At 42.1% G+C, this 24,889-nt stretch overlaps 1 protein-coding gene across 1 annotated transcript in view; it reads left to right on the forward strand.

The window, feature by feature from the left end:
• Positions 1-13,059: 13,059 nt before the first annotated feature.
• The window catches only part of Crhbp (corticotropin releasing hormone binding protein), a 13,444-nt gene continuing 1,614 nt past the window's right edge, over positions 13,060-24,889 (forward strand). The window contains exons 1-6 of the mRNA XM_004643492.2: positions 13,060-13,140; positions 13,420-13,513; positions 13,685-13,842; positions 14,956-15,166; positions 17,772-17,920; positions 21,963-22,080. Of these exons, the coding sequence (XP_004643549.1) occupies positions 13,060-13,140; positions 13,420-13,513; positions 13,685-13,842; positions 14,956-15,166; positions 17,772-17,920; positions 21,963-22,080 (811 nt within the window). The remainder of the gene's footprint in view (positions 13,141-13,419; positions 13,514-13,684; positions 13,843-14,955; positions 15,167-17,771; positions 17,921-21,962; positions 22,081-24,889) is intronic.

Raw genomic sequence — 24,889 nt, forward strand, 5'->3', positions numbered from 1 at the left:
TAATACATATATATATATATATATATATATATAGAGAGAGAGAGAGAGAGAGAGAGAGATAGATATAGATATACATACATACATTACATATGTATGTATGTATATACAAAATAGGATAGATATACAGCTACTTTCTCTTAGTTCAATGAGAAGAAAGACTTGTACTAATAGTGTTTAGACAAGATATCATGTCTGTGTCTTGAACTATGAATAACCACTATGAAGACAACAATATGCAATGTATTAACTATTGAAACTGTCCTAACCTGTTTTTAAACTGTCTCATTGCTATTTCTTTCTCAATAAAATTAATATAAAGAAAAAAAAATCAACAGAAACAGATAAAAAAGATTCAATACTCCTTCAGTTCTTCACTAGTCTTAGGAAAACTTTCCAGAATACTGCTTCACACTGTTCTGCAGCAAGTACTATGCATTCTGTATCTGGTCCTGTGTTCTTATAATGGTAATGATCTGATCTTAGGATTCTTCTAAGGGCTCATCAATTTTGATAGAAGCTCCTGATTTATGATGGATTTGTTTAATCTGCTGACCACCTTTGCCAATAATAGATCCAGTCAAATCTTTGGGAATAGTTACTTGTGTAGTAATAATAGGTCCACCAAGATCCCCATATGAGCCACGACCCCCTGCATAGGAATAATCATATCCAGAGCCACCCTGTGGTTCATATGCCATCTGCCATTCTAATGGGCTCCATGTATCTATCGCAGAGTCCCAAGTTTCATCAGCACTGAAACAAACCATGCCATCATAGCAGTCTCCAGGTCTTCCTCTTCTATCATAGGTCATTAGATCTCCTCTAGGTTGTGGTGGTGGTGGAAGAGAAAGATTCTGAGCTCTGCTACCACCCCGGCTACCTTGACCAGGAGGAGGTGGTGGTGGTACCCAATGAGGGCTCATGTCATCCTAATCTCTTCTAGAGGGAGGCATGGGATGCCCACTCCAACTAGAAGGCATTCTGTCAAAACCATCTCCCCCCTGCATAGGAAATCCTACAGGCCATCCATGGCGGTCATCAAACATCTTGGTAAAGCCACCATAATTGTAAGTTTCATCATGAGGATGGGGCGTAGCTCAGTGTCAGGGGTCCTGGTTTTGATTTATAATGGGGAAGGGAGGTAAAAGTGTGTTCTTACATGTATAAATTTGGAGTAGTCTATTTGCAAGGAATTTCTGCAACAGGGCAGGAGAGTACAAGTGGAAGCAAGGGCAAAGGAGGTTGAGGACAAAAACAGGATTTCATATGGAAATAGAATTAAGAAACAATGCAATGAAATCAAAGGGAAGGCCTAGGAAATCTGGAGAATAAAATATCTTTGGATCTTGTCTGGGAAACACTGAGTACATTGTGATGCTGAAAAGCCATAGGTGGATGCTTATTTTTTAAGCTAGACTTTATTTTATTTTGTACAGGTATCATAAAGAGTAGCTTTAGACGTACAGAAAACATATAAGATGATAAAGGGTCCTGTACCCTCCTCTATTTCCCCCAATTATTGTTCCCCTATTATATTTTGTCCTATTACTGATATTAGTGTGATACATTTGTTACAGTTAAAGAACTGACATTCACACATTATTTAAAGTTCATATGTATTAAGACTTTTATTTTTATTTTTTTAATTATTTATTTATTTATTTAATTTAATTTATTTTGTGTGTGTGGCCAGCTCAGCCCACCAGGGGGCGGGGCTGGCTGGCATGTGGTGCTGGGGGATTGAACCACAGTCCCTGGGCTTTGCTTAGCTTGTTCTAAGTAGGTGCTTTAGACCACTGAGCCATCTCACCAGCCCCTATTAAGACTTTTAAAGCTTTTCCTAATGTGATCTTTTTTGGTCCCAGGATCCCATCCATGATATGACGTTACATTTCCTAGGCTACTGGTGGTTATGACAACTTCTCAGATTTTTCTTATTTTCTTTGATCTTGACAGATTTGAGAATTTTGGTCAGGTGTTACACAGGATGCTCCTCTACTGGAGTTTGTCCAATATTTTGTTCATAATTAGACCAGATTATGGACTTATGAAGGGGGTCTTTGGGTAAAACACATCATTTTCATACATCATCTCAAGGGTACACACTTTAATGTGGTCTACAACTACTGACCTTCAGCTGGCTGAGATAGTGTTTGTCAGGATTCTCCACTGCCAAAGCAACTCCTTGTTCCCTCCCTCCTCTTCCTATTCTTTTGCAAAGAAGTAGCTTCAGACCTCCTACTGAAAGAATGAGATCAGCCTCTACCCCTGATGGCAGAATGGTAGCATAAAGGATTTGGCATTCTACACTGGACTCCTGGTTCTTATAGACATATTAATTTGTTAATCTTTTGCCTATGTTAATATGGACTCACCAAGTTATAGTCTAGTACTACTTTATTTTGTTGTTCAAGTTGTTCTAGTTTTAGCCATTGAAACCTCTTAGTTCATGAAGGATGTTAGCTTTTCAACCTAAAATTTGTGTACTTTTCTGGTCTATTTTTACACCATGAGGATTATAAATAGGAATGAGACCTACAGTATAACTATTGCATTGGCAGAAACCCAATATCTTCAATATTAGATTCGCTCCCTCTCCCCAATGCTCACCTGGTTGTTAGAAATGTGAATGAACAGGTCTGCTAATCTCCTGGACTTGGTCCCAAGGCCAGCTGCTGAGGGCAGGCTAGTTTGGGGCAGAGGCCCTGGGGCTGGTTCTTCAGCCCCATCTGTTCTCCAGCTGTGTCCTGCCCTGCAGCTGAGGTTTGCACCCAGGTTATTCTTGCAGATGTTGGCTCAGCCTAGAAGTTGCTGTCTGCGGGCCAGGCCACAAGGTGTGGGCAGTGATTCACCTGGAGGGCTTCACAGACATGGGGGCACTTGGGGTCCTCCAAGTGAAGGCCCAGAACTGTAGGGGAGTAGCTGGAAAGGGCTTATGCTGGTTACCCACACTGAACAACGTACACCTCACAATGCTCAGCCTGACCCAGAAGCCATCTTTGCCAATCTATTAAGCTTCTATGGCAGAGTATGGAAAGTACTGGATTGTGTAGTGCTGGTTCAGGGTCTCTCAAGGTGTTATAATCCCAATTCGAGGGCAGCTGCAACTAAATTTCTGCTTCCTCCCCTGGATGAGGGGATTGCCTACTGCCACTCCATAGTGCTGTGCTTGCCTCTTCCTCCCCGACCCTTCCTTTCTGTAGCTCCCTCCACACTCAGTCATTGACACGTGCCCCTTCCTCCTCCAGGATTTGGCCATACCCAATGGACCAGCTGGTGCCAGCTCTTGGATACTGTCAGGAACATAATGATGACTGTTCTCATAACCAAAGCCAGAAGCCCCAGTGTTCATTTTGCATGCAAGCACCACCAAGGAGCATGTGTGTGCATAAGCTCCAGAGGAGGGAGAGGAGTCAGATGCCAGGTTGAACTTGGAAGACTCACACACAGTGTGGAAGACACATAGTCAATAAGAATGAAAACATAATAGATGCTGTTTGGACCAAATACAGAGAATAATGAGTACAAGAACAAGCAAATCTTTTGCTCAAAATTGGTCAAACAATGGCCGTGACTCATCCACATGGCTGACACTGACAAAGGAACTGCCGTACAGGGTTTCAGGGTAAATCCTGAGGGGATTTGACTGACCTTGTCAGATACAAAAATTATATTTCTTGTTATATAGGTCTTGTTTTATCTTGATCTTAACCATGAAGCAGAAAAGTATAAAAACAAGGTATAAAAAGTAAAGCCATATTAATATGCTGAGCTGTAAAAGACTCAAGTCAACAACTTCCGACATTGCCAGTCTTATGGATAACCCACTACTAGTATGGGCTACTGGACTATATTGGATTATTTTGCTGAATTCACACACCTACAATATTTAAATGGCAATGGAATACCTATCTCTGACAAAACTAATCAGAAAAAGGAGATACAAATGAAGGACCATTTCGTATCTGTATATTCAAATTAGTTAGGGTAGATATAACTACTTTCTCTTAATTCAATGAGAAGAAAAATTTGTACTAATAGTGTTTGGACAGGATACTGTGCCTGCATTTTGTGCTATGAGTAACCACTATGAAGACAACAATATGCAATATATTAATCATTGAAACTGTCCTACTAATCGGTTTTGAAACTGTCTCATTGCTGTTTGTTTCTCAATAAAATTAATAAAAAAATCTTTTGCTCAGTTTCCTTAAAGGAACAGAGAGAGGAAAGGGAAGGAAAGAATGGGAAAGAGGAAGGGAGGGCTGAGTGAGAAGAGGCTGGCCTCTGGCTGGGCTCCAGCAAGAATGAGGAGCTTAAGAAGACACCCAGTGAGTACACACTACCGAGTTTGGTTTTCTTGCTGCTGTCCTTGTTTTGTTTTATTTTAGCTTCTGCTGTACTGGGGATTGAAACCAAGGCCTCTGCCCTGGGCTACATCTCCAGCCCTTTTTATGTTTTGAGACACAGTTTTAATAAGTAGCTAAGTTGTCCAGGCCTGCCTTGAATTTGCAATCCTCTTGCCTCAGCCTCCTGAATAACTGAGATTACAGACATGAGCCACCATGCCCAACTCCTGTCCTTATTTAGAACCGCCTATGGAGCTCTGCATAGCTGGAAGCCTTCTGTTCTTTAGCTTTATTCTGAAACATGAAGAAAACAACTCTTTACGGTTCATTCCTCTCCCATCAGAGAAGTGGCAGTGTTAGGAGCTGGTGCTCTGCACCTGTCACAAGTACCTAATGACACACATGCCACCCACTCTGGACAGCACTGTACTTTTCCCTTCGATGCAGGCAGTGAGGGATAGGAAATGGCATTTTATTATGATCCGCTGTCTAGATGTTAGTCACGGCATATTTTGGAGCAAGCCTGCAGGGAGTGGGGATAACAATGTCACTCCAAAGCCAAGAAAGCTGTCTCAGAAAACAAGCAATTCCCAGGCTCCTTCACAGTTATTGATCTGTAGGCATCCTGCGTTGGGATTGCCAACACACTTTCTTGCTGCTAGTCCAGCTGTTTTCTAAATATTATTGCTTTGGTTCGTTTTTAGGGTTGTTTTGGCTTGGAGAAGGACTGGCTTGAATTAGAGAGATCTTTCCAGTTTGGACTGTTTCTCAGTGCTTGTGATAGTCCGAGAGACCACTTAATCTCTCCTAAGTTCCTCCCATTGTTCCTCTTTGTAAATCTTCTCACCCAGTCACCACTTTTTTACTCCCAGAACGTAGAAGTTTCCCAGGCTCAGCAGATGATATTATTCAACAATTTTTTGCTATGGAATCAAAATTCTTCAGCCTCTGGGCACCTCCTAGTGATCTCACTCTCTGTTCTACTGCGCAACTTCAAAGTTCCACTTTTCCTCATCTTTTCAGTTTTGCTCCACTCCATTCAGCTCTTTCTCTGATGCGCTAAGCTACATCCATTATGGTGCATAATCTTTAATGGATCTCTGTCCTAACTCATCCTTTGAAATGCAGTTCTGTAATTACATTTGAGCCAGTCCTCTCTTTTGCTATGACTTTTAAAGTCTCTTAATGCTCTATCATGAAGTCATTCATTCTGGTTTAATAATCATGTGAAAACCTCCTATGTATGCACTCTAGCCAAACTATTCTCATTAGATCAAAGTTGGTAGGAAAAAAAAGATATGATTGGTATAACTTAATAATAGCTACTCTTTAAATCTGTCTTCTATGTATTAAATGTAATTTTTCATGCCTACAATAATTTCTAGTACATAACACCATTTCTGCCCTGAGCTACATCTCCAGCCTTTTTTATGTTTTGAGACACGGTTTTAATAAGTAGCTAAGTTGTCCAGACCTGCCTTGAATTCGCAATCCTCTTGCCTCAGCCTCTAGAGTAACTGAGATAACAGATGTGAGCCACCATGCCCAACTCCTGTCCTTATTTAGAACTGCCTATGGAGCTCTGCATAGCTGGAAGTCTTCTGTTCTTTAGCTTTATTCTGAAACATGAAGAAAACAACTCTTCATGGTTCATTCCTCTCCCACCAGAGAAGTGGCAGTGGTAAGTGGGGAAATTTATAATCCAACACCCAAGTGAGTTGTATTTTGTTTTACTGTTGTGTAGATGTGTTCAATTTGTAAACCCAGCATCCCTCATTCTGGAAACCGTGTCTCCTTCCTGCTCCTCCCATATGGCTGTCTTGGGAACACCCAGGTTCTGATCAGATCTGTTATGGCTTGGGTCTTGAACATCTCTGCAAAGGGCTCCTATGTATGGATGTGGGGCTTTGGGATACGAGGGTGCTGTATTCATTAATGGATCAACCCACTGATTAGTTCAGGGACATCTGTGCTGGAAGGAGGTGGTCCCTAGGGGCATCACCTAGAAGGGCCTATCTCCCTCCTCAGTTTCCCTTTCTCTTCTGCTTCCAGGCTACCATCTCCTGAGCAGCTCTCCTCTACCAGCCCTGCCACCAGGCCCTTCCTACCTTGGAGCCTGATGACTGTGGACAGAATCCTTAAAACAATAAACCAAAATAAAGCTCTTGCTGGCTGCACACCTATAATCCTAGCATTTGGAAGGCTGAGGCAGGAGTATTGCTGTAAGTTCAAGGTTATCCTAAACTACACAGTGAGATCCTGTCTTAATAAACCAAATATGCAAAATAAATCTTTTCTCCTTTTTTGGTTTTTGGTTCATTTTATGTGTTTTGTACAAGGTCTTGCTATGCAGCTTGGTCTCATAGTGATCCTTCTGATTACAGCCTCCCCACAGCTGGGATTATAGGTGTGCTCTACCATGCCTGAACTCACAAGCAGGCTCATTGCACCCCAAGGGTGGGGCCAGTGCACATGCAGGGACTGGGGATTGAACCCTCCTCTCTGCACTTGCCAAAGCAAGTGCTTAGTCCACTGAATTATCTTGCTGGCACAACCTTTTCTCCCTTAAGTTGTGGTATGAGGTATTTTGTCCCAGTGACAAATGGGACAAAATAAATTAATTGGGACCCTATGTATGAGTCTCTGAGCCTTTTCCCTTGATTTTGGGGACTGGGAAGTGTGAGAATGTTAGTTCAGGGTATTTTCATGTATCTGACATATAAAGCTGATGAACTGTAGTGGCCTCCTTAAGGCCTCAGGGACTGCAGGCAGAGAGAGAAGCTCATGAGCAGCAGTTAAGTCCCAGCCTTCAGTCTCCAGTTCAAGTGCTCGGGAAGTAGAACTCATGTCCTGGCAAGCAGCTGGCTTTGGTGCTCAAGCTCAAGTGTGGTGTAAGTTACTGTCAACCTCCGAAGCCTTCACTTTCAGTGAAGTAGCTTGAAAGTGGCTGGTGCGTGAGGGTTTCACTTAAAGGCTGACTTAAGCAGGTTTACCAGAGAGCATTTGCTTAGTTTCTGTCTTTCTGATTTCAAATACAGCTGAAAGGTCAATTCTATTTGTTAAAAATAATTGTGATACAAATCCGTATTTTAAGGTGAAAGTACAAGGAAAAGTTGTTCTTTGTAAAACTTTGTTCTCTTGGAAGCTGCCTAGCTCTGTAATTATTTCTTGGCCCTGTAATTACTTTCTTGACTCCTATAACCATGAGAGTGAAACCAACATACAGGATTCTTAATTGTACTCAGATTTGTGGTCATTAATCTAGTCTTGTAGTTGATGGTCATTAATCTAGGCCTGTAATCAATGAGCTCACCCTTCTAGCTAATCAGTACTGCAAGGCTATCCTGTTCTGCCTTTGTATGCCCTGTTATACCTCTTAGGAAAATGCCCACAGACACTCACTGCCTGGCTTTAATGGAAGTCATTCCACCCAGGATCATCAGTGTAAAATAAAGCAGTTCACTGCCACCTGGCTTATTCGGATGCTGTTCCTTTCCATGACTCAGTTTTGCTGCAACAATAGAAGTAGCAAATATTCTAAACCTCATATGAAACTACAGATAATCCCAAGTAGCCAAAAATAGTTGTGGAGATAGCTCAGTTGGATAAGTGCCTGCCTGGCAAGCATAAGATCTTAAGTTCAATCTTTAGTACTGAAGAAAAAAAAACAGTAAAAACCAATCTGGAGAAAGAATAATGAAGCAAGAGGCATTTTATGTATCCTCTGATTGCAAAATATATTGTAAAACTATACTAACTAAAACTGTATGGTTCTGGCAAGAAGAGAGAAATATGGACCAAGAGAACAGAGAGCCCAGAAATAAGTTCAAAATATATTGTCAATGCATTTTCAGCAAGGATACTAAGAACACACAGTAGAAAGGGACTAGGATGTAACCAGTGGTACAGTGAGTGTCTAGTATTCACAAATCCCTGAGTTCAAGCCTCATAAACCCTCCAGCCTCCTCACCCATAAATATACAAGAAGAAAGGATTATATCCTCAATAAACAGTATCAGAAAACTGGATAGCCACATGCAAAACATGAGATCTTTGCTTGACATCATATATAAACTCAAAACAGATTAGGCTGTAATGTAAGATCTGAAGCTATACAACTTCTAAAAGAAAACATAGGTGAAAGACTCATGATCTTGGTCCTGGCAATGCTTTCTTGGACCTGACACCAAGAACACAAGCAACAAAAGCAAAAATAGACAAATGGGACTACATCAAATGAAGACCTCCTACACAGCAAAGTTCTCATAATCCATAGAGTGAAAAGGTAATCCATAGAATGGGAAAAATATTTGCTAACTGTATATCTGATAAGGAGTTTATTTCTAGGATGTATAAAGAACTCTAATCATTCACTAGAAAGTTTGGCATAGTGGCAAACACCAGTAACCCTGGCACTTGGGTGCTGAGACAGGAGAGGTCAAGCTCTGCCTGGGTGATATAATAAGAACCTGTCTCAAAAAACCAACCAACAAATAAAATTTCAATAAAAAAATGACAAAAACACTAAATTTCATTAAAAATTGGGCAAAGGGCTTGAGTAGATATGTTTGCAAGTATGTCTGGAAGATGTACAAATGTCTAGCAGGTATGTGAAAGGTGATTAACATCACTAATTATTATTATTATTATATTTATTATTATTATTATTTAGGGAAGGGTCTATAGGGTATTCAGGGTCTCACTACTAGATTGGCCTTGTGGTGATCCACCTGCTTACAGCCTCCCAAGAGCTGGGATTACAGGCATGTGCTACCACGCCCAGTCTCAATTGCCACCTCAGTGCACCTTGGGGGTTGGGCCAGCACAAAAGGCCTGGGATCAAACCCCCGGCCCCTGCACCTGATTGCAGGTGCTTTAATCCGCAGAGCTATTTGGCTGGCCCTAACATCACTAATTATTAAAAAAAAAAATGTAAACCAAAGTCACACCGGTCAGGATGACTATTATCCAAAAGATGGGCTGGTGAGATGGCTCAGTGGTCTAAAGCACCTACTTAGAACAAGCTTAGCAAAGCACAGGGACCGCGGTTCAATCCCCCAGCACCACATGCCAGCCAGCCCCGCCCCCTGGTGGGCTGAGCTGGCCACACACACACACACACACACACACACACACAAATAAATAAATTTAAAAAAAAAAAAGATGAAGGGTGACATGTGTTGATGAAGACATGGAGAAAAAAAAGAATCCCTATACACTGTAAGTGGTGAAAAGTGGTGCTGCCGCCATAGAAAACACTATTTAGGAGCCTCAAAACATTAAAAATAGAATTACACATGACTCAGCAACCCCATTTCTGGTATTTATCCGCAAGAATGGAAATCAGGATCCTAAAGATATGTGCTCTCCCATGTTCACTGCAACCCTCACAATAGCTATGATATAAGAACAGCCTAAATGTCCATGGTGGATAAAGAACATGTGGTTCTACATACAATGAAGTGTTACCTATGACATAAAAAGGAAGGAATTTTGTCATGTACTGTAACATGGATGAATCCAAGGACATTAGGTTAAGTAAAATAAGCCAGCCAGAGGAGGACAAATACTGTAGAAGTCCCCTTAGGGGAGGTATATAAAAGAGCTAGTTAGTAGGAGTAGAGAGTGGAATAGGGGTTCCTAGGAGTTGGGTGGAGGGAAATGAGATCCAAACTCAAAAGTATAAACTTTCAGCTACATGCATGAGTAATTCTCATCTTTAAGTTCTAGAGGTCTGCTGTGCAACATTGTACCTATCGTTGTGCATTTAAATTGAGAGACTGGATCTCATACTGTTTTTTTTTTTTTTTTTTACCACAATACAGCAAAAACGATAGTCTAACTGATTTGAACAGGACATCTTCAAAGCCCCCGGAAACAGGCATGTTGTGGTTGGCCTGCCACCACACATCTTATTCAGTCATCTTTCAAGGGTACTTATTTCATTTCCCAACATCTCAGCACATTAGTCAGGCAGGGATGAAAAGAAGTTCTTCCAGGCATGTATTGGTGATGTTCAATGAAAGAAACAAAATAACATGGGTGGGGAACACTAAGAGGGTCACAGGACCCTGAAATAGAAAGAGATAGGAGGTTTGCTAACTCTGATCCCTTCACTCTGGCAGAGAGGCCACAAGCTTGAGTTTGATTATCATAAGGACTCTGCAGAACATGCTTTCATGTGTCTTTCCAGTGTTGGCACAATTTCAAATATTGCCTCTCCTCCCCCATGTTCATGACATTGAGTCTGGGTCTGATATTGTATGGCCATCTTGACCTTCAGGTGACAACTTGCTCTGAGGCTCTGTGAAAGAAAAAAAAAATCTTAATTGTCATTAAGAAGAAAATTTTGACTTTGCCCAGCATAGATCAGAAACCAAAAAACACTTACCAGGGACTATAGAACACTTACACTGGAGAAGCGTCTAGAAAGGTATGAAGAAAAAATAAAATATTTTCAGGGAATGGACATGGATAATTTTTATAGATAATTTCTAATCAGTATGCTTGGGGATTCTCAGTTTACCCAGAACAGATGCCAAAACAAAACAAAACAACAAAAAAAGTATTAAATTTGTTGAACAAATAACTTTCAAATATTAAGGTAATTATTTTTCAGTCCATGAAAGCAATTTATCCCTAGTCCTCAAACATATGCATGTTTATTGTCCAGATACTTTTTCTCCGTTCAATTCAAATCCCTCTTGTATCTCAACTCGTCCCAAACCTGTTTTCAATTCTTTTGCTCATGGCAATAGCCATCTGGTTTTTCTGTTTTCCAATTTTATCTTTGTAGTTTTCCTACCTAGGTTCTAGTGTGTAACCTTTACTTATCCTTAATAAAAACAATAGAGTTTCTACTGGCTCAGTCTATACTTTCCAAGCTGGGGACTTGGTGGTGTGACGTCCATTTATGCTCCACTTGTATGTCGCTGTGTAAGGTCAGATGCTGACAGTCCTACATCTGCCCTCATTCATTCCAGCCCTGGTTGTGTGTGGTTCACAAGGAAGCAGCATTATGAAGGGCACTGGGGACAGGCTTTGCGTGTGAGAGTGAAGGGCAAGTTGGGCAATAGTCTCCTTGGTTCTGATAAGCAGCCCTGAGCTGGGGTAACTGAGGGGTCAGACTCCTAGAGAGGGGAAACAGAGGCCTTCCTGTGTGGGGCTGCAGGCTGCCCAGTTCCACAGTGAGGCTGGGTGCATCTGATGGGTCAAGAGAGCACAGGTTGTACCCAACCCTGTGCCTTGGGTACAAACAGGGTGGGAGACGGACCTGAAGATGGACTGAAGACTTGGGCCAAGCAAGGAGGTGAAGGCATTTGTTTTTCTCTTTTCTTCCTCTCAGGTTTCTTTGTACTCTTTCTAAAATTCAGTCATTTAAACAGTTTCTGAGCTGTGCAGAACGAGGTGATGGCCAGTGTTTGACCTTTGGGTTCTCTTCTGAACACTGTTTACAAAAGTTGGACTGCGGGGAGGCCTCCTAATTAAACAACTGTGTGCACCCCCTGCAGAGCTCAGGATTGTTTTGAATATGAAAATATCAAGTTCTGACACCAGCAGGCAAAGCACTATTAATTCTGAGTATTTAACAACTCAAAACATATTTCCTTCCATTAAAACCCTATGGTATGACCCTGTTCTGTGTCATAGTTTTAATAACAATACTGACCACCTATCTGGGGGTGGTAGGAAAGCTGGGTATGAGTATCTCCCTGTTCCCCACACTCAGGACCCAAAGCAGAGGCACTGCTCTTTTCTCTTCATCACCAGAGATCAGCCTATATTTAACTCATGCCTGATCCACGAGCCACTGGATTCAGCTCATGCATTTGCTTGAAAACAGTGATCATAAAGCTTCTCTGCAGTTCTTGGTACTGGCGTGTCAGTAATCTATATATTGGGCTACCTGGAATGGAAGGCTTCCAGGCACTTTGGGTGGTGCAGATGGACCTAACTTCACCTACTTATCTCGGAGTCCATAAGTAGAACAAGCATCCAGGTCCAGCCACAGAGCTCAGCAGAAATCCAGAGTCCACCACCAAGAGTGAACTTTCCATAAGGAAATGCTTGTAAGAAATGGGGCCAGGACAAAACAAAGAAGAAGGGGCAGGAAGAAAGCTTGTAATTGCATTACTGCTATGATTTCTGTAGACATTTGGGAGATGAAATTGCCTCAAATTACTTACTGAGAGCAACTGCATGAGTTCTGACTGACACTTTCCAGCACGATTCCCTTCAAGGTTATGTGATGAGCCTGCTGGATAATATCTGGATATTTTATGCATATTTGTAACTGTCACTCTGCTTTGCCAAATTAAAAATTCCTGGAATGTCCACAGGAGAATACAATGTAGCTTTGGGCAGGTGGAATAAAATGTCCTCTCTTATGTGCCTGCCACATTCTTTCTCTTACCCTTTTAGTTCACCAAGTTGTAGGGACTGATATTCTTGGTGAATAATGCTGGGCCATGCTGAAAATTTGTGACAGAGCTGGACCCTCGTCATCACCACGCACTTTGTCACTAAGACAGGGTAACCCATGGTAACTAAGCTCTTGCGGTGAAGGGGCAGAGAGCCTCCCCTCCCTGTCTCTCTATAAAAGGGACCCAGCAAAGGGACCCTACCAGCATCTGGCTTTCAGTCCTGGCAGGTGCAGGAAGGAGGACCCGGCTCTAGGGCAGAGCTCACAGGCAGACCAAGGAAGGCCAGCATGCCCCCCAAACTCAAACTCCAGTGTCACTTCGTCCTCATTGTCCTGGCGGCTCTGAGAGGGGACAGCCGGTACCTAGAGGTGAGCTGGCCCTGAACTGACCCTGTGAGGGAGGCTGGCTGACTGCTCGCAGCCTCTGAGCAGGTAGCGCTGCCCTGCTCTCTCCGCCGGTCCTGCCCCTGCTCTGCTTTTCTAGACTGGCGGGTCCCTTCCGCTGGGCACCGGTGACACCTCTTTGGCCGCAGGAAAGGTGCAGGACCCCCGGGGACGCGGACTCTCTCTTGGTTCGCTTTGCCCTGTGCCGGGTCCACTTTCCTACCTACACCTTCAACTTTCAGACTAACCCATTTTCCTCGCCAGCTGCAAGACGCCGCGGACTACGACCCTCTCCTGCTCTTCAGCGCCAGCCCGAAGCGGGACTTGCCCGGGGAACAGCCTTACCGCCGCGCGCTGCGTGAGTGGGGTCCAGGGGCTCGGGGGAGGGAGCACGGCGGCGACCCTCAGGGCGGTCCCATCCGCTCTTTAGGGAAGACGGGTAGGACGCGCCCAGAGTGCGGAGCCCGGGCTGCTGAGCTGGAGCGGGGGCGGGGAGCCCTATACTCTGACCCCCACTCCACCTCTGCAGGGTGTCTGGACATGCTGAGCCTGCCGGGCCAGTTCACTTTCACCGCCGCACGGCCGCAGCTGCACTGCGCCGCCTTCTTCATCGGCGAGGCGGAGGAGCTGCTGTCCATCCACTTCGACTTGGTGTCCATCGACTGCATGCGCGGGGACTTCCTGAAGGTGAGGCACCAGCCCGCGACGCCCCAGCGGGTGCAGGTAGTGGGGGTTGGAGAGGGACAGGATGTTGCACCTCGGCTCTGATACCTCCGTGGGTGCTCGAGGTCGCGACCACAAGGAAGCCCTCGTCACACACCGCAGGGCTAGTGCTTTTGGAGCTTCCAGACGCTAGAACTTGAGACGCGATGCCCGGGAGTGCAATCTGGGGTTGCAAAATGTGATACAAAGGTGCCACCGAGGGATCAGGGTACAGTACTGAGGCCGGCCCCGCCCCCCAATACTGAGACCCTGCCAGTGTTTGGAGACCTCCGGCACTGGCAGCTAGGGGATGCTGGCAATCAAAGGGAGACAAGACCCCAGCCTCTCAGCACCCCTTGCCAATCTCCTGCAGAAGGCTAACAGGTCAGTTAGGGCCCTCTCTCATTTGTGGAAAACAGGATTGGAACCTCAAGGCAGAGGTGTTTTGGAACCTGACAGACACTTTACAGATCATTTGTATGGGTTGTTGGTCATTTTGGTAATGCGGACTAGGCTGGACTCATTAAACTGGAGACCTGTGGTGATTCTGAAAACAAAGTGGATTGACTGGACTTTGTGTGACTGGACCCTTGTGTAGTGAGTGAGGCTTCCGGGTGACACTCTACCCAGCGTTCCTGTCCCCAGTAGTCCTTCATATTTTACAATAGTATGGTATGGTTGGGAAAAAATGTGAAGAATGAACGTTTGCAACCCTGCCAGGTATAGCTGAAGTTCCAGGGTTTTTTACTACCTTTTTTTTTTTTTTAACTACCTATTTTTGAGGTATTTTGTTCACCTTCCAATGACCAGAGGAAAGAAAGGAGCTGAACAAACCCCAAATTATGCTAAGGTTGGATTCTGCTAAAGATGGCATATGTAGAACATGTGTAAGGAAGTTCACTTATTTTACAGGAATAGAATTGCTTTGCAATCTGACAGTCAAAATATATAGAAATGAAAGTCCCGTGGGTTAGGGGAGCCTGGGCTGTCAGCTCCTCACGTCAACCCAAGACTCAATATGACCCCCTCCAACACACTGCGATTTCAGGAGCTGGTGACAGTGACCATGGATGTCTGTATCATTATTATTTTTGTCAGGTATTTGATGGTTGGATCCTCAAGGGGGAGAAATTTCCCAGTTCCCAGGATCATCCTCTCCCCACCACTGAGCGGTACACAGACTTCTGTGAGAGTGGTTTTAGCCGAAGGACCATCAGATCCTCCCAGAATGTGGCCATGATCTTCTTCCGGGTTCATGAACCAGGAAATGGATTCACATTAACCATAAAGACAGATCCCAACCTCTTTCGTAAGTGACCTCCCTGCCTTCTCAATCCAAGGACAGGATTAGGGATCAAGACTCTTTTGCAGTGGCAGTTGTACCCCACAGACTAAGGAATTTGAGCTGAGAAATTATTTGAGTGGAAAGTCATTTGTTATTAGAAGAAACCTAAAGGATATTCTCTCTTCATTATCAAGAAAAGGATTTTAGTTTTTAATTTACTGTCCAGGCTAGAGTAGTAAACTAGTTTATGGTGGCTATAATTCTATTTTTCCTCCCAAATCTTCTGATCTCCTAAGCTGCTATAATGCATTTCAAGAAGAAAACTTTAATCTTCTAAGTCATTTTACTCATGTAGGACAAGCGTGGAGGATCAGATACGAAGTGGTGGCCTTAGAACTAGCTACCGAGGCAAAGGCTGGCACTGTGTGTTTGAGATATGGTGAGCAAATGTCCTGTGCTGAGCAGGGAATTGAACTAGAATGTGTTGTGCTGCCCTCTGATACAGAGCCTGCTGCCTCATCCAGTTTTTTTCTGATGGGGATGTGGAAAATATGCAGCCCAGGCTTAAAGCATGTGTTTTGTTTTGTGATACTGAGAGTTGAAGCTAGGCCTTCACCTTGAGCTGCGTCCCAGCCTTTTGAGACAGGGTCTCAGTAAGTAGTTACACTGACCAAACTAGACTTGAATTTATGAACTTCTTGTTTCATTCTCCCAGAGTATAAAGCACACATTGTTTTAATCAGAATGAGTTCATCTGCTTATTTGTCCCCATTAAGAAAAAAAAAATTTAAATCAGTAAAAGTAAGAATATCACTCATTTTAGGTTGCCTATAATATATTACCACTACACTATTATAATACTAATATATAATAGCACTAAATAATAACAATATTAATGCTAACAGTTCATTAATTAATATTAATACTAATAGTGATAGTTGAAGAACAGTACCTAATCTGTCAACAAATAATAAACTACTAATCTTCTGAGTTCCACTTTAAAAAAAAAAAGAATTTTTAAAAAATGCCTCTGATTGTTACAGGTCTCACTACATAGCTCAGATTTGTGGTAATCCTCCTGCTTTCACCCTTCCCAGCACTGGGATTACAGGCATGCACCACTGTGCCCCAGACTCTGGCTGGTTCAGCCTGCCCTGGGGATGTGACTGGCATGGCACGTTGTGCCAGGGATCAAACTGTGGTCCCTATGCTTGCCTAACCTTGCCTAAGCAGGCACTTCAGTCTGCTGAGCTATCTTGCCAGCCCCCCTCCCCCAAAAGTAATTTTTCAAAGAATCACTCCAAAAAAAGCTGTTTCTGATGATTGAAGCAGAATGCTGCTCAGAGATTAAATGAAATGTCTGGTCTGAATTTTGTTTGGTAAAAAGTCCGAAGAAACCTTTTGCATTTTACAATAGAATTTTAGTTCTTTTTTGGAAGTTAGCCTAATCAAAAATAAAAGAAGGAGGCAAGAAATGAGTTTGACTGTTTTGATCAGAATCTTTAGACCTATAATCATAAAAATGCCTATGTTTATGTTTCTGTTTCTTAGCTAGAAGGATAAATATATTTTAAATGTAGGAGTAAGTATATAAAAAAAATTCCAGAAATTCTTGACAGTAAACATTAAACATTTATCTTTTAGTCAACATCAATCAACAATGAGCATGAGTTTATCAAATTTAAGTATGTTGTGGCTTTTTTCTCAACCTATTTCATCAGTATTATAAAATACTTAAAATTGTTTAATTTATTATCTAAAAATAACATTATGGATCAAATTCTGAATGAAGACTTCAGATAGAGTTGCTTGCTTCTTTGTTTTTTGAGACAGGGTCTTGCTATGCAGTTCAGGCTGGCCTTGAACTTGCTATGCAGCCCAGGCTGGCTTCAAACTTGTGGCAGTTCTCCAGCCTCAGTCTCCCATGTGCTAGGATTAGAGGCATGCACCACCAGGTCCAGTTAGACAGAGGTCAAGTTCTGGCTTCACTTTGATTATCTAGATTCCTAGCTTTGACACAGGCTCTCATTAACAGATGTGTTTCCAGATCTACCACCAGCTAGGGTTGCTTGTTTGGCTAATGGGATTGTATAAATAAGAAAGAGTCCTGAGAGAAAGGTTAGAAGCCTTGAAACCCAGCACCCTTTTATGGTGGGTTTTTTTTTTTAAGAGAAAATAAATAACAGAATTTCAAAACAAGATAACAGGAGGGTAACAATGGTTAATATATTGTAGATTATTAATTTAAATTTGTTATTAAGAGTACAAGATATTAGCATTTAATTGTCCTTACAATATTAGCACAAACCTTTCTTTTCAATGGACTAAGAGAAATTACTGGTATAGTTATCTTAATATATATATATATATATATATATATATATATATATATGGTTTTGTTTTGTTTTTGTCCCCTTCCTTCTTTACTTCAAACTCCGATGTTGTTTTCTTTCTCAACTCCTCCCTTTCTCATCACTATCATTGTGATACATATTCTCCTCCTGGCACAAGACCCCTAACCCATGAACAGTGAACTAGAATAAGGATATGTCTGTAAGTGCCCCTCTATACTTCTATAAGAACCCAGCAGACCTAATAATCCAAATTCAATCTCTTTGTCTCTGCCAAGCTTGCAATGTCATCTCTCAGACCCCAAGTGGAAGGTTTACTCTGGTGGTTCCACACCAGCATCGGAACTGCAGCTTCTCCATCATTTATCCAGTGGAGATCAAAATATCGGCTCTCACCCTGGGACATGTGCACGGTCTTCAGTTAAAAGTGAGTGGCTCACTTACTTCCTGAACATTTGTCCAAGCAACAGCTTTAGTGCAGCAGACGCCAACTGGAGAAGCAGGTTCCTCGGGGCTTTAAACTCTCATGTGCATGCGCTTTTGCCAATTCCCAATTAGGTGCCCGTTCTGAAGGCTTCCACACTGTCCTGTGATGTAAGCAGTGCTTTCAGCAGCAAAAGTTGTGGTATGTAATTACAATTGAACTCCCTTGTACTTGAGTCTTTCATAAAATTCTCTCCTAGCAGAACCTAGCATGAGTCATCTACACAGCTGCTTTTCTGATTATTGGAATCTTCTTCTGACATGAAGGAAGTATCTCATGGACAGAACTATGGAAGGGAGGGATGTCACCCGTAGCATAAAATTTAAGATTCGGTGTTTTTATATTGCCAAAGGCCATAAAATTTTGAAGATCTTGCACTACATTTAATAAATTTTGCCTCAGTGAAATTAGTTGAGACTCCCTATCAACTTGGTTTTAAATGAGCTTCTGAATAACCTTAAAATGAATGCAGGACTCAAACATATTTACCAGCATGGTAGCACCTTCCCGTGAGTCAGCCTCATTTCCTTTTTCTTGCCCATCTGCCTAGGCTCAGATAACTCATATGTTTGCTGGTATCAAAGGTGGTCATAGTTTCTCATCAGATTTTAGTGAAAATTAAATAAATGGGAACTCAGTGGAGACAAGAAAGCATTTCCAATTTCCTCTAATCCTAACCAAGCCTGTGCTGATGCTGGTGTAAAACTAATCTTTTGATAAGGATGACTTTGAGGATCTTTGGTCCGGCCTGATACTTTTTATGTCATTCTTGATGTAAAACCCAGAACACGGGAGGTGTAAGAGCAGATTGGGAGATTTGTCATTTAGGTATTAAGTCTAAAAGGAAAAAAAGATGGTGTTTCTCCTTGACAATGAAGAACTGTATAGTGTTCTAGTCATCTATTCTTTTACAAGATTTTTTTTTTCAGCAATTCCTGTGTGCAAAGGACCATTCTAGGTACTGTGTATTTTAAACAGTGCTAAGTGTTGTATAGAAGATACACTAGAATGGTTTGAGAGCATGACCAGTTGTGAGTCAAGGAAGGAACTATCTGGGCTAAGGTGATGAGGAAAGAGACCTGTGGAAGGGGATATTTCAAGCGACACCTGAGAGACAGATCAGAAGCAGCCAGAAACATGGGAAAAACAGGGAACAGAGCAAACAATGGGTTTGCTGGGTTCCAGAAATGGGAAAAAGACAAGGCATGGACAAGAATGAGAAGCTCAGGGAGATAGGCCAAATGAGAGGACCTTGCTGTCCCTGTTTTTAAGCCTGGTGGGACACAGTGAAGGGGCCAGCTGGGAGGTGACATGAATAAAACACTGTCTAAGCTCACTGGGCTTCCACAGGGTGAATGGATGGGCTCGGGCCATGTTGCTCTTTGCATGGCCTTTTGAGTTGTTTCTCTGATGATTGTTATTACTGTATCTATCAAGATTATTCATTAAAAGCTCCAGATATGTGTACTAAAAAGTGAGTTCCACCCAGAGAGATCAGTTCTGCGTGCTGAGCAGGCTGTGGTACAGGAATTCAGGTGCTCAACTGAACACTGTTGTAGTGTAGCAGGAGAGAATAGTACCTTAGAAGTCCAACAGAAATATCTAAAGGATTGCTCCAGAGGATCAGGCCCCCAGAGAGAGCCCTATACAATCTGGTTTTATCCATTATTTATAGGGAAAACTGAGGGTTCCCAAAGAGGAGGGAGATGTCATTGAACATTGAGGAATAGATGCATACAGTTTTCTTTTTCTTTCTTTCTTTTTTTTTTTCATTTATGTATTTGGTACAGCGTCTCACTAAGCAGCTTGAACTGGTGGTGATCCTCCCATTTTCAGTCTCCCCAGCACTGGAATTATGGGCATGTGCCACCACACCTGGACTCAGTTAATGGCTCATTGTGCTCCAGGGGCAGGGCAGGGGTGGTGTTCTTGTTTTATTTTGCCCCTTCATTTTAGTGTCAAGTTCTTCCCAACTTTTTTCTTTCCCATTTCTCTCTCTGGAGCCTGTGGTTTCCCTTCAACACCACCTGATAACATCTGGAATCTAAAGAACCAAGTAGAAACTTCATCTTTAGAGATGCTCCCCTTGGACATCATTTACTCAAGGAAAAGTTAATTACGTGTGGTTTTTTTCCTTTCATCTCAAAATAGTTTATCTCTCAACTCATAAACATGAAGCCTTTTGTACAGTGAAGTTAATTAAATCAGTTTCATCATTTGATGCAATTACGGGCAAAGGAAGCATAGAACCTTGTACATAGTAGGACCTTTAAAAATAGATGTACCCTTTGCCTGCCTTCATTAGCAGACAGTTGCCTTTTTTTTCCAAATGTGTGTGTCAAGGTGTCTGTCGGATTGTGTGCTTGTGTACATGCTCACACGTTCAAAGTTCTTGGTTTTAGAGTTTAGTTCCTATGTGTAAGGGTCTGTGTGGCTTACTTCTGGCACCTATCACCATCCATAGCCTCCTGATTTAGTCTCTGTGAGAGAAGGATGGCGGGAAAAACTAGAGACAAGAATTATGGGGAATGGTACAAATTTAAAATTTGGAAGATTTAGTTAAAAAATTCATTAAGAAGTTTAAGACAGACTGAGCAGTAAGTGGAGCTTGGGGTCCTTCTAGGCACGGCTCTAGGTGTGGCTGCCTGTGATGCAACCCAGGTCACCTGGGGGCCCCCAGTATATCCTGGATGCCCTCCAGTATTCAGTGAAGGGATATGAGACAGAGGCTGCTTTTTCTGTGGGAAATCGGAGCACAGAAATTTCTGTAGAAAAGACTGGAAAGGACCAAGGGAAGCAGAAAAGATGGTGACAGTGGATCACATGGGGGCTTAGAATCTAATCTCCCTTTAAGTAGCTTCATGTGCTCACCTTGCCAGCCCCTATACTAACACTGAGTAGCTTGACATAACTTCGCTTTAGTTGAATGGGGACAGGTGATGGTAAGTCTGGCTAGCTTGGGCCTCAAACCAGTTTTGTGCCTTTTAAAGTATACTCCAATTGGGCTGGGGAGATAGCTTGGTGGTCTAAGTGTCTGCCTGGCAAGCGCAAACACCCAGGTTCAATCCTTGCTACCGGTACCACATGCTATGCAGGCTTCAACGTTCCCCTGTGCTGGGAAGGCTGAGACAGGGGGATCACTACAAGTCAGAGCTGCATAGGGAGACCCTGTACAAAAAAAGAAAAAGAAAAAAAAATTAAGAAAAATGTTTACTCAACTTACTCTAAAACTTTATTGGTAGAAATCGTGTGATCTAAAGAGCAGGGAAGCAGGGGCTTTGCCAGATAGCCCAGTTGTTTAAAGCGCTGCAGGCCTGTAGGACCGCATTTAGATTCCCAGCTCCAGAAGCTGTACCAGACCTGCCCTGAAGGCAGCCTGAAGTAGCCAAAAAACAAACAAACAAACAAAAAAAAAAAAAACCAAGAACAACAACAACAACAACAAAACCCAAAAAACAAAAAACAAAAAAACCCCTCCTTTTCAAAGAGCAGAGGAAGTCCTTTATAAAGAACAGGAAAAGAGATGAATTAAAGAGACACCCTGTGCTGAAGCTTGCTGTATAAAATGCAGATAATTGACTTCATTTAGGTCTGCCTGCATGCATTAAGACATTCAAATCATTCCTTACATACATCAAGTGATTCAAAAGGCAAAGCATCCTCAAGTTGCATTTTCATACATCTTATAGCAAATTTACAGATTCCTGCTTCATCATTCCAGCCTTTGAGCTTAAATGATTTTTTTAAACATGAGCATACATTAAAAAAAAAAAAAAAAGATCACTTGACTGACTTAGGAAAGTAACTCTCGTGATTTTTTTCTTATAATAGCTTTTTAATTTCCGGTGCTCCAGATGCTAGATTCAAAGGCACTGCCAGGACTGCGAAGGACTGATTAAGTGAACCCACCAGTCCATCACTGGCCAAATGGACTGATCTCTGTCTTGATTTAAATGTGTCTTTTTCTGCTGCTTTATCCTCTTAGAAACCCTCAGCGGGCTGTGGGGGAATCGGGGACTTCGTGGAGCTTCTGGGAGGAACCGGCCTGGATCCTTCCAAGATGATGCCTTTGGCTGACCTCTGTTACCCCTTTCATGGCCCCGGTGAGACCCCTTGCAATTGTACTTATGTCCCTATCAAGATTATTTAGAGAAAACACTCACCACTTTTAATACATTGGAAAGTGAGTTCCACCAGGAAGAACTTCCATTTTAGATGTGAAGCCAATATGAGAATTTTACATTTGAGCCTATATTGTACAGGATCAGAATCTGTTATCAAAATATCTGACATTGAGAGTAAACTATGAAGCCATGGAGATGTATATTTTGTTACATCTAAAGCTAGTCGGGGCTGGAGAGATGGCTCAGTGGTCTAAAGCACCTACCTGGAACAAGCTTGGCAAAGCGCAGGGACCGCGGTTCGATCCCTCAGCACCACATGCCAGCCAGCCGAGCCCCCTGGTGGGCTGAGCTGGACACACACACACACACACACACACACACACACACACACACTAAATAAATGCTAATAAAGCTAGTAGTTTTCAGGCAGCCACAGTGATCCAGATGTTAATTCAAAGATCTAAAAGTGGTGACCAATATTTAAAAAATTGGCTTAGGACAGAGCTGCCAAACAGATCTTCTCTGTCAAGAGCCAGAGAGAATTTTCCATGTGATCATGCTGAGGTAGGGAGGAGTGGGAATCATTGGCCCCATGACCAACCTCATTACATGTGTTTGTGGATTCCACAGGATGTTTCTATGAGGGTCACTCCCATGCTTGTACTTCCGGTGCAGAAGTCTGCTTACCTTCAAAGAGACAAAAATAGAATAGAAGACAGAGAAATGAAATCTCAGACCGGTTCATTTTTATGTGGCCCCTGCCTCTCTAGTCATTGAAGACCCTTCACTGACTGTAGGTCATGAAAGTGCAAAGCAGACAGTTGTGTTGATCAGTGGTGCCTCATTTTAATTAAAACCAGATTAACTCACCAACCTTATCTCTCTTCAAGCTAATGCTAGAACCTGGCTACACAAAACATCTCTGAAACAGACTTGATATGCACAGATGAACACTAAGGCTGACATGTACTCTGCTCTCCCCAGTTCCTCTTCAGGAAAGAGGTTTTGGATGAGCTGTCACGCAGCATGGAGCCCAAGCTTTCCCCTCAAAGTGAAAGCAAAAGCCTTCTAAAAACCCATTTTGTTGAAGACTGGATTTTTTTTTAATGCTAATTGGCCCTTGAAGCTTGTTTTACACTTGCAGCCTTCTCAGGGCATTCTGGCTGGTGTTGGTGCTGTGGAGAGATCTGCTGAGTGAGATAGAAAGATTAGTTGGGCCTGAAAAACAAGTTTCCTGAGGCCTGAGTCATTTTTTTTCTGCTTGAATTATGACTTGAAATAGGCAGGTCAGCAAGGTAACTCAGCAGACTAAGCACCTGCTTAGGTGGGGGGGGTTCAATTCCAGGCACCACATGTCATACTGGCCCTGCCCACAGGCTCACTGAGCCAGGGACAGAGTCTGGGCATGGTGGTGCATGCCTGTAATCCCTGCACTGGGGAGGTTGAAAACAGGTGGATCACTATGAGTCTGAGCTGTGTAGGAAGACCCTGTACCAAATACATAAATTAAAAATAAAATAAAATAAGAAATAGGCAAAAGGATGAAATTAAGTTAAAAGAAAACTACTGTTGCCTAAATTATGCAGATAACTGGAATCAATTTTGAGGTTTATTTATTTATTTATTGTTTTGAGATAGTTCTCATTGTGTAGTTCAGAGTGTCCTTGAACTCACTATGTAGCCCAGGCTGCCCTCAAACTGGAGGTGATCCTTCTGCCTCTGCCTCTTGAATGATGGGATTATAGACATGCAACCATTTGAGATAATTTTAAGATTTGAATTGCAGCATTTGTTGTTTCATTTTAGATTCTTTTCTTTCATCTGCTCTGTTTTAGTGATCTACTCTTAAGTTCAAAAAATACAGAATGATTAGGGCCTTTGCCTCTTAGATTGAATTTTATCAGAAGTATGTAAATATCATAATTGATACACATATTAACTAAAAGAAATAGAGTATATTACATGAAGTTCAGATTAAGATCAGAAAAAAATGACTTTCTAAGTTGTTTAAATTTGTCCCTTCTGGAAAAGGTTAACCTAAGCTCCCTGGCTCTTACATTAGAAACAATCATAAGGATTATATTTATTATGTTCTTAGATTAATATTTTTGAATTATTTTATTTCATTGTAGCCCAAGTACATATTTGCAAGTTACTTTTTCAACATATTATGTTGATGTTTCTCAGAATTTATTATTATTATTATTATTATTATTATTATTATTATTATTTCACAGTGCTGGGGATCAAACTCAGGACCTTGCACTTGCCAGGCAGGTACTTATGCTGCTGAGCTATCTCCCTGGCCCCTGTTTCTTAGACATTAGAAATGACTTATGGACTGAAGAGAAAAGACAGGAAATCAATACAACAGAAAGGATTATTGTAGGGCCGATATATCTTGCCTCCAACATTGCTCGAGGTTAGAGAAATAAAAGGAAAATCACTTTTAATAAAAATACTATGATTTTCTTTATATAACTGCTCAAACAGACCTGCATAAAAAGAAATATAACAGTTGTCAGGTGCTTATACCGATAATGAAAATACTGGACATATGGTGAGAACAAGTATTAGAAACTGCTCTCTATGAGACATACCTGAAAAATTGAGAGCAAAAACGTTCAAGTGAATCACGGAATAAGCACCACTATACTCAGCGCATGCCTTTACCATGCAGAATTATTTTCTAGATTCAGAAAATAGTAAACAGATGATTGCATCTATATAAACTCCAAGCAGCATATTTTGATCATTAGCCCTTGCCCACTAAATGCCCTTACAACCC

Source organism: Octodon degus, unplaced genomic scaffold (assembly GCF_000260255.1).
Source record: "Octodon degus isolate 3935 unplaced genomic scaffold, OctDeg1.0 scaffold00177, whole genome shotgun sequence".
In the NCBI taxonomy this organism is placed as follows: Eukaryota; Metazoa; Chordata; class Mammalia; order Rodentia; family Octodontidae; genus Octodon; species Octodon degus.